The sequence below is a fragment of the Anoplophora glabripennis genome, unplaced genomic scaffold (genome assembly GCF_000390285.2).
Source record: "Anoplophora glabripennis isolate ALB-LARVAE unplaced genomic scaffold, Agla_2.0 scaffold54, whole genome shotgun sequence".
NCBI classification, from domain to species: domain Eukaryota; kingdom Metazoa; phylum Arthropoda; class Insecta; order Coleoptera; family Cerambycidae; genus Anoplophora; species Anoplophora glabripennis.
The window spans coordinates 47,037-57,231 of record NW_019416241.1 but is presented as its reverse complement, the minus strand read 5'-3'; the positions used below and the strand labels follow the sequence as shown (position 1 = coordinate 57,231).

General features: G+C 30.5%; 2 protein-coding genes across 3 annotated transcripts in view; one reads left to right on the top strand and one right to left on the bottom strand.

The window, feature by feature from the left end:
• The first annotated feature begins 251 nt into the window (after window positions 1-251).
• LOC108905160 (lipase 1-like) lies at window positions 252-3,827 on the top strand. Its single transcript, XM_018707941.1, has 7 exons — window positions 252-260; window positions 376-695; window positions 1,336-1,582; window positions 1,858-2,025; window positions 2,523-2,607; window positions 2,837-2,979; window positions 3,666-3,827. Exons 1-7 carry the CDS (start codon window positions 252-254, stop codon window positions 3,819-3,821), a joined length of 1,128 nt encoding a protein of 375 aa, XP_018563457.1. The 3' UTR covers window positions 3,822-3,827.
• A 1,278-nt stretch (window positions 3,828-5,105) lies between these two features.
• Window positions 5,106-10,195, bottom strand: part of LOC108905159 (lipase 3-like) — an 8,904-nt gene continuing 3,814 nt past the window's right edge. For both annotated transcript variants that reach the window (XM_023455888.1, XM_018707940.2), the window contains exons 4-7: window positions 6,970-7,128; window positions 6,174-6,258; window positions 5,476-5,618; window positions 5,106-5,302 (exon numbers count right to left, since the gene is read on the bottom strand). In XM_023455888.1, the coding sequence (XP_023311656.1) occupies window positions 5,123-5,302; window positions 5,476-5,618; window positions 6,174-6,258; window positions 6,970-7,128 (567 nt within the window). In that variant the 3' untranslated portion in view covers window positions 5,106-5,122. The remainder of the gene's footprint in view (window positions 5,303-5,475; window positions 5,619-6,173; window positions 6,259-6,969; window positions 7,129-10,195) is intronic.

The window sequence follows — 10,195 nt, the reverse complement described above, 5'->3', positions numbered from 1 at the left end:
TTGCAAGATCCAAAAATTAGAAACTTCAAGCTTCAAATTGCTTTTTTTTTACTCCAATACGACCATTTTTATCAAAGATACAGCCATTTGAAAAATCGCCGAAAATTTAGATTTTTTTTTGATCCCTTAATTTTTTCCACTAGTGTATGTTATTTCTTATTTTTGTTTTCATTAAGCACTAGTGCATTGCAAAAGAGGGAGGAATATTTGAGGTATATTTTCTGTATGATAATCATCTTCGTCATAGAGTAATGTCTGATGCAACTCCAGAACGCGGAAGGAATTATTTTTGATCAACTTAATATTTCTAAAAGTTGCTATAATGACCTAAACGCTAATACTAAATAAATACATTTTGCTTTCCGTGGCACTTAGACACAGATACTAAACAAGTACGGTTACCCAGTGGAAACTCACAGTATTGAAACTGAAGACGGATATCTTTTGGAAGTATATAGAATTCCGTATGGTCGTAGAATCACTGATAAAAGAAGAAAAAACAATCCAGTGATTGTAACTCACGGCCTCTTAGGATCGGCAGAGAATTTAATTTTAGTGGGTCCCAATAAATCTTTAGCTTATATGTTAGCAGACAACGGATATGATGTATGGCTCAGTAATACTAGAGGAAATTGGCATTCCAGAAAGCATAAAACTTTAAATCCAGACCAAGATCAACAATACTGGCAATTTTCGTAAGTACTCACTCAGATATCATCAGCTGAATTTATTTCTTCTGTTCCAGAAGGAGCAAATTTTTTTTATTTCGTCATTGTAATTAATATTAATAGCTGTTCACTACTATTCTACTCTTAAAATACTTGACTCTATTTTTAGCAGAGGAATGTAAGGAAATGGAAAACTCAGTCCTTTAGTTTAGAAGGATGTTCTACGAAAACAAATAACACTTGCTGTCTTTCATTACCAAATTCACTTATTCCATGACCAAGTTATTTCAATATGATTGTAGTAATACTATAATTTCAACATTTTTACTTAAAACAATGAATTTGTTTCACTTCAGTATTATGTTCCCTTAGTCTACTTTTAAACTAGAAACAATTTTAAATAACAACAACTGCATGTGTGGTGGGACATAACCAACAAAGTGTGTTACATCTAAATAGTCACTGCTAGCTAGTGCCTATTTGCTCGTTCCTGCTGGCAGAGAGCGACCTACTAATCTGTAAGTAGGTACTATAAAATGAAGCTTTGTAGGTTATATCTCATTATTGGTTAGGGCTTTAGTCTCCAGAGCATGCAGTAGTCAAAACATTGATGTGTTTGCTTGATGTATCCGTTGAGTTATTTTTATAAACATTGCGATATTTTTAGGTTTAATGAAATTGGAATTTATGACCTTCCTGCTACCATCGATTACATTCTAAATAAAACAGATTCCAATCAGCTGCATTACGTTGGACTTTCTCAAGGAGCTTCAGCATTTTTTGCAATGTGTTCTGAACGTCCAGAATACAACAAAAGAATAACAGTAATGGCAGCTTTAGCCCCTGTAGCTATTCTGAAACACTTCAGAAATCCATTTATTAGAATAATATCTCCTTTTTATCGCTTCTTGGAGGTAATACACCTATTGTATGTTAAGTTAGTTAGGTTTTCTTCTCGCATGTAAGTCCACACTTTTCCTCTGCAAAGATAAGATGGTTTATAGAAAATTGTACCTATCACAGGTGCCTCCAACAGGATGAATTGTCTTACGTTTTGGTGTAGAAAATACAAAATAGTAGTTCAACTAAGTACCTATAGTCTTATTTTTGTATTGTTCTTCCCACACAATATTTATCGAAGTACTATAATAAGCCCTCTATGCTTAAGTTTAACATATATCAATTTCAGCGTTTGGCCGATGAAGCTCATCTGAACGAACTGCCACCTTTTATTTCAAGTAGAAATATACAAGCCATAAATAAAGCTTTATGTGGTAGAGGGAATCTATTACCTTTTGAAATATGTCGTATCCTACTTTCCATACTGTTTGAAGACAAGGAAATGGACAAACCACGTGTAAATAAGTATAACAAAACGTTACTTTTATCTGCTGATGATAGAACGAATATTATATGAGTACGTAGATTAGAGTGGCCCAAAAAAACGATTATTTTTTTTCGTGTCCCTTGTGAAAATATGTTAGTTTATCATATTTTAAGAGCCCCCTCAAAAAAAAAAAAACAAAATTAAAGCTCGCTCAAGATTTTTAAAAATTTCCAAAATCGTCAAAAATTTAATTTTTTTTATTTTTTTTCTCGTTATTTTACCATTTTCTAGGTTGAAAAAAATCTCGATTCTGAAAATTGAATTGAAAAAATGAACCATGGGGACTTTCCGACCCTGTATATATTATTTTAATAATTCAGACATACGAGACTAGCACAATTCATTAAGTTCAGCACAGTTGTCCCTTTCTTAAATAAAATGTGTCTGTATTTTCATGCTTTTCCTCTTCAATGTGTACATTTCTTAAGGTCACTTCTTAACTAATACAAATATCATTTTTATTACAGAATGTCATCAATCTGGCCTTATCAAATTTTCCTGCTGGAGCATCTGCTAAACAAGTATTGCATTATGCTCAAATTATTGAGAAAGGTAAATCCTTTCGATGATTTTTAACAATTAATAATAGGTTTCAAGTATTTCAAGCCTATACTTCTATTAGGAATCATAGTTTCAGTTGAAAACCAGTCTCAACATTAAACTTTTTATTAAATCCAGAATCCAAATCATTTTTGCTGATCTGAAAATTAATCTGATATCTAAATATAATCTAATTAATAATGACATAATTAATAAAATACAGACTATTATATATTTTCAGGTAAGTTTCAAAAGTACGATTGGGGTCCAAAAGAGAACATAAGAAGATATAATTCAAAAATCCCACCCGAATACAACCTAAAAAACATAACCGCTCCGGTTGCCCTATTTTATGGGGAAGCTGATTCTGTTGCTACGAAGGAGGTAATATGTCGCTAGATTAAAAAAGACATCAAAATGATTTATTTATCCGGTTAGCTAGGCGAATCTAAGTAGGAATTTATTCAAATTGACAGTTTATCACTGTTTTGTCAAAATACATTGGCTATTAAGTTACACTGTAACTCAGAAAAAGTTTCTTGGGAACTAATAGGCAACTACAAATTATCCAGCATCTCACTAAAATGAGGTAATACACAATTCTGAGCTCTAGCATTAGAAAGTAGCTAAAAACCCGTTTTTAAAATAATTTTGAATTAATATCAAGGGCTGATTTGCATGAGAAACATATGCAAATGACAGACATATAAGCCTGGCATATAATCGTTTAGTTCATCCAAAACCTTTTCAAAGATTCATTTTAGGTGCCTAAATAAACTATACCAATACTTTTAGATTACATCTCCCAACATACATTAACTATCCAAATACCATTTAGATGATACCTATTAAATTTCTCAGGGTTCTAAAATTTCGTACTGATTTTAACTATTTCCCCATAAGCGATCAATGAACTACACCTTTTATCAGTAGTTTAAAATTCTTACAATATCCAAACGAAACGAATTGACTTCTTCCTTATTTGTATAAGTTTTCATATCATCAACTTAGATTATACTCTGAAGTTGTAGAATACCATTATGACAAACCGAAATATGTTTTTGTTGCAGGATGTGGAGATACTTGCAAAATTATTACCAAATGTGGTTGAAATGTACAAAGTCCCTTCTAAAAATTGGAATCATTTGGACTTCGTATGGGGAAAAAATATCGATATTTTATTAAATAATAAAGTTATAGATGTAATTACAAGGTATAATAAATAAATATAAACTGAGAATTGCTACACATTATTTATAAATAAGTGTATAATAAACACTATTGAGGTTCGGGCTTACTGAATAGCATATCTTATATGAATAAAATATTTATCTATATGCAGACGACATTTTATCGGTTAGATAATACACTAGAAAGCGTCTACTAAGTAATAAAAGATGTTCTGGATGTGCCCCCATACCATGACAAACCAAGAGAAGACTTCTATTGGTGCTACTGTTGGGTGTCTGTCTACCAAGTCGAACACTGTGTAACATATGTCCTCAAAAAATTTTGAGAAAATATCAGTGTTTTCTAATTTTTTGCTCCTAAAAATTTTATCAGACCTTTAAGAAGTCGAAATATTTTATGTCAACTGGGAGTTCTGGATCATCAGTTGTGTCGAATAATGTAGATGGTAAGTAAGTTTGTATTACATTATAAGTGAAAAAATTGCAATGATTCTCCAAAATTTTGGCATAAATGGACGTTAGACTAACTGAGAGAAAAGCTTTTATAAAATGAGTTAAGGGGGTACAGATAGGCCTCGGTGGAGCAGTCTTTTTAGCTGTTTGCAAACCATGTTCTCAGTAAAAATAATATTACCCAAAGTTTCATTCAATCTTGGGCAAAGGATGGTTGGTAAAGGATTCATAAGTAAACATAAATCGGAACAATATCACTTCTCACAGACATCGATCTAATTTGTAAAATAAAAGGTATAGAAACACTTGATGACAACTATTGGCTTATATATCTGTACAAAACTTTTGTCCTCCATCTTATGAGAGCGTTCGTAGCTTATTCGTAGTAACTTAATCTCCTTGAAATGTTCTAGGAAATGATCGACGTGCTTCAAAGTCCCTCTGCACTACAATCTCCGCTTACTTTTGTGCTTTTTAATAACGTTATCCTTAATATGAAGCTTATATACATTTTGCACAGATGTCGTATGCCCATTGATGGTCTCGTCAAAAGTGAGCCATTTATCGTTTCTATTGACATTCAAAGCAATAGATTATTTAGTTCGTCAAAGTGTTATGTTAAATGATACTGTAGTATTCCTAAATATGGCACTTGACATAAATTGACTAACACATGTAGTGGTGGAAAGATTTTGGTGTCGTCTTTTAAGAGCTTCTTAGTCATTCAAATTGGTGCAGATATTATCAATCGTATCTTGGTGACTTAATAATATTGATATAGAAAGCAATACTTTTTTAATGTAAATTCTATAATTTTTACAACAACAAAATTGACAACATGTATAAAAAATATTATTTAAATTCCTGATTTTAGAATATTCGATTCATGTTCTTTTATCTCTCAGTTGTCCATTATCAAAGTTCTTGAATAGCTGTACGTTTCTTTTGTACACCAAGCTAGATGCGTTACTAGCGAGAATGAAATCTATATGGTTGAAGTATTTATACGGCACTTTATAGAGAAGTATCACATTTGGCAAAACCTTAGCAATCTCCTGCGAGCCCTAAAATATACCAGTTATTAATATTAAAACCATCATAATACAAAGAAATATTATAAATGTACAAAGTGAAAAGCACTCTATTGAATTACTACTATAGACTTTTTTAATATAATTCGTTCAAATTTATAGTATATTTAGTGAAAGAGAACTTGTAATGAGATAAGTAAATCTACTTTAATAGTTGCAAATTCATCTCGTTCTGCATAAAATATAGCAACAGGAGCTACTGCCTTTGTTAGATTGTACTCTGGTGGTGTTTTAGTCCTATATCTTCTTAAATTATCAATTTCTCCATAGTCGTATTGTCTAAATACACCTGCAAAAATAACTTCTGTCAAAAAAAAGATTTACTTTCCATATTCAAAATATATAAGTGACAATGAAGCTAATCAAAAACGCAAAGCAAAGATTACAAAATTAATAAGAGGGCGAGTTGGAATACTGAGGACTAATGCAAACACTAATCAAATATACAGGGTGTCCCAGAAAAGAACGCCAAACCGATAACCACAGACTACTGGGTGTCATTTTACCTTAATATCTTTGAGGATTTTCCAGATATTTAGGTACTTCAAATTTGATAAGGACTGTATTCCATTGCAATATTGTGAGTTTATGGAGATTTGTGCACTCCAAAAAACAAATGAAAGAAGGGCACTTTACCCGCTCTATTTTCTTGTAGGTACGTTTATAGAAATTTTTTCCACTTTTCAGGTACATATCTTCATTGTGATTATTACCTATCCATTAAGTAGTTTTTCTTATAAGGAAACTGATTTAAATAGTACTCTTTCTATTTTCCTCTTTTATAGATACTCTATTTGAGAGAATGACCTTGAAAATATAGTAACACTTTCTTCTGAATACTAACCTGATTTTATACACTGCATATAATGGAAAATCTGTCTGGCAGCGAGCCTTGCAAGTGGTACGGTAAAAACTAGTGAAACAACTTCCTAAAAAATTAAAATTCCATTGATGTCTTTTAAACATCTACAAGGATGTTTTATAAGTTTTTGTCATAATTTTACTAGGTTGTCCCTTGAATCATTTTAGGTCAAAATACCTTAATGCCTCAAGGGTATAAAACTACTAATTTTTCGGATACGGGCTAATGAAATTAAAAAATATTTATTCAAATATCTTTGAAGATACCAAAAATGTAGGTAGCGAATTTTTGCCCGAAGTTCTGCTGTTTTGGATGCCATATGATTTAATTTTTTTCTTCACGGTGGGGTAAAGCTTGGCATAATGATCATAAAGAATAAAACCTAATGCTATCGACAATGCCTAAACATAGTTCATGAGCTTCATCGGCTAGAACTATATCCCGAATGTAATAGATCTGCTGAATTTGTCCTTGGTACAACAACGTTGATTAAAATATATGTCTATATTTCACTTGAGAAGATATTTTTATGGGTATATGTTTATTTTCAATAAATATATTAATTTGTTTGCCCAAAATATTTTAAACACTGAAAAATAGCTCACAAATTTATATAATCCTTATAGCATTAAGTTAATTGTCTATTAGGAAAAAAAATCGTTGTTGAGAAGTATTAATACTTTAAAGTAACACTGTCCTATGAAACATATACTATCGTTCAATTCTAGCATACCTAAGTGTATTTCACAAATATTATAGTATTTTCTTTATAGCTTACCTGGGTAATAAGATGAGATGCATGACTTCCAATGTTCGATAAAATATGTCTGCAAAATTTCATAAAATATGTAGTTTCTGAACATAAGACTTTGAATATAAAGTCCATAGAATCATTCATCGGAAATATGACGTCCATTCCTAAACCATCATAAATCATCTAAAAAATAATGCTTAGTTTCGCACTCATTTTCTCAGGGATTTTCAATTTAACACTATAATAATTTGAGAACAACTGGACAGTGTTTGACAGTGAGGTCAAAATATGATGATCTAATCCAAGTTACCATAGTCCAAAATTTGATAGTTTCCGAGAATATATTCAATCCAGTAACAAAATTTGATATAAACGTGTTCGTTTATACAGGGTGTCTCATAATTAGCTGCCAACCCTNATTAATTACTTTCCAAATTATATATATTATATTCTCAAAAAAAAACATGCAATTTAACAGATAATTCCACAGCATAATAATTGTTGTTTTAGTGTTACTTCCTTAGTAACTTTTTATTACGTACCTGACAAAACTTCTTACTCTTTATTAATTTTGGAAATAAATTACAATACACAAATAACTAATATTAGGTAATTTGAATTGAATAACTTACTTTGATTTTGAACAAATATGCTTTAAATAATATAATATCTCGACTTATGTAAATATTTGTGAATAATTAAAAACTAAAGCTACTTTCAATTTATTTCGAAAACAATGTTAGTACTTTTGTTACACTCTGTATTATATATGGGGCATTCCTCGCCGAATAGACCACTTTTAACCCTGACCTCTTTCGATTTGGCTGAAACTTTTTTATTGTTTTCTACCCCATTGAGTTATGAATTTTTGAAAAAAATAGCTTTTTTTTAAGTAACTATAACTTTTTCAAAAATTGAGTTATCGGGACGTTATTTTTTCAATATGTTTGTTTTTCAATATACTTTTTGAAAAAAAATAGATCAAAATTATCTGAACCTATCTTCACTGCTTTTTTTTTCAATTTTCGTAAAAAAAACGAAAATTTCACGATTACTATTTTTGAAAATTTTTCTTTTTTTCTTATAAAAAACTGTTTTTATAAATCCTCAAATTTTTTTAGAGTGGTGTTTTTGTTTTTCTATTTTTTTATTGATTGAAAGAAATTTTTTTTAAATTAAATTCTGCTGAATTAATATCATTATTTTTCGGTCAATGAAAAAAGTTCGGTGCATTTAATTAAATAAATTAAATACAATTAAATTACAAACGTTTGTGAAGATCGTAGTAGGTATAGATGGTTCCATAGGGCCCTGCCAAAATTTTGGAACAGACGATAGGAAAATAATAGGTAACACTAATAATAAATTTAAAAAACTGATTATTTTAGTAAATACTAAAATGTGTGTCAAATATACATTCTTATTTTCATAATTGATTACGACTATATAAATATACAGTGTTTGAAAAAGGTGTTGCCAAACTTGAGGGTGATATAGTAGACATTGTGGTCGGAAATTAACCGGTTTGGCCCTGGAGCAATTGTTGTCCAAAAACGTAATGTTATCTTGTTGGCACCAAAAGACTTTTATATTTAAGTAATTTTTATCAATGATAACTCAAAAAATGATTTAAAACAAAATAAACACATTTATGTCTTCTGACAAGTGTTTACCAACTGCATGTCCTACAAACCATCTTAAAAATTAATTTTATCCACAACTGTGTGATAAAAGCTCTATTGCACGCATCTAATCTAGCCATAAAATGTCATCTGTGTCACGCTGTGAGGAATACTGAAACAAATGAACAGAGCTGTCACGTAATAAAAGATCGGTCATAATTGAGTGTTCCACATTTGTTTTGTTTGCGACGAAATGTTGCTTCTAAGTTGTTGAAATGGACCAATTTACGTTCGAAGAGTATGCAGACATGCATCTTATTTATGGCGAAGCAAGATGCAACACTGGAGAAGCTGAGCACTTTCCGAATCGCCGACATCCTTACCGAACAACATTTTCGTCAATCCATCATCAGTTAAGAGAAAAAAGCAACTTTAAACCAGATGTAGGAAGTTGACATCCATGAACTGCACGGACAGTGGTCATTGAGGCAGAGGTTTTGCATCGAACTGAAGAACAACCTACTACAAGTCGTTTCGAACAATTATTATAAATTTATTATTTTTGCATTATCCTTAATAAAAATTACTTAAATATAGAAGCATTCTCTATAACCCCATCAAGTTTGGCAACGCCTTTTTGAAACACACTATATAAAAATGTTTTCTTCAATTAAGTAAAATGAAGACAAGGAATATCATAGAATCGTATTTCAAAATATACTTTTTTAATTCTCAGTACTCAATTTGTTATAAGTAGTTGTAATTAAATATAATTAACGATTGGAATATAAATACATACATATTGATATTCACTTCTAGTTTGAATCTTTTAACCAACTTAAGAACCAGTGTTTTTTATTCAAAAAATAAATAATTAACATGGTATACCTAAGCACGAACATTTGGACTCATTTTTACATATTGATTTTTATTTTTAAAAACGTGAAAGGACAATACGTTGACGATGCTGATTTGAATATTGTAAGTTTTTTAATAGGTAGTAATAAAGTAGTGTTTAGGTAAATTTTGTATGTATTTAACTTTTATATATTTTACAAAAATATGTTTTTGGTAGTGCACCTTTTTACGCTGTAACTTTTCTACTAAACGTTTTCAGACCACTGTTCATAGAAAATATTTAGCTTAAAATTACATAAAGTAGTGGACAAAATTAAGGGATCAAAAAAATCTAAATTTTCGACGATTTTTCAAATGGCTGTATCTTTGATAAAAATTATCGTATTAGAGTAAAAAAAGCAATTTGAAGCTTGAAGTTTCTAATTTTTGGATCTTGCAAAAAAAAATTTTTCAAGTAACACGTATCCCGCAATCTAATGAATATCATGAAAAAAAAATTTCGATCTTATTTTTGGTGTACGGACATGAAAAAAAAATTTCCAACTTAACCACCTTATGGATTAGATAGGTTGTTCATTTAGCTTCAATTTCTTTTTTTTTTGGTCTCGATACGACCATTTCTCGCTGAGCTATCGGACTTTGAGTGAAAATGGATCATTTTCTCTTTGTTCATCGATATCTCAGAAATCAATGTTGCACAGAAAATCGACGGTGGGTTTCAGAAACTTGAATGAATTTTCTACAAGGTCCTGGCACGGTTTTTTAGAAAA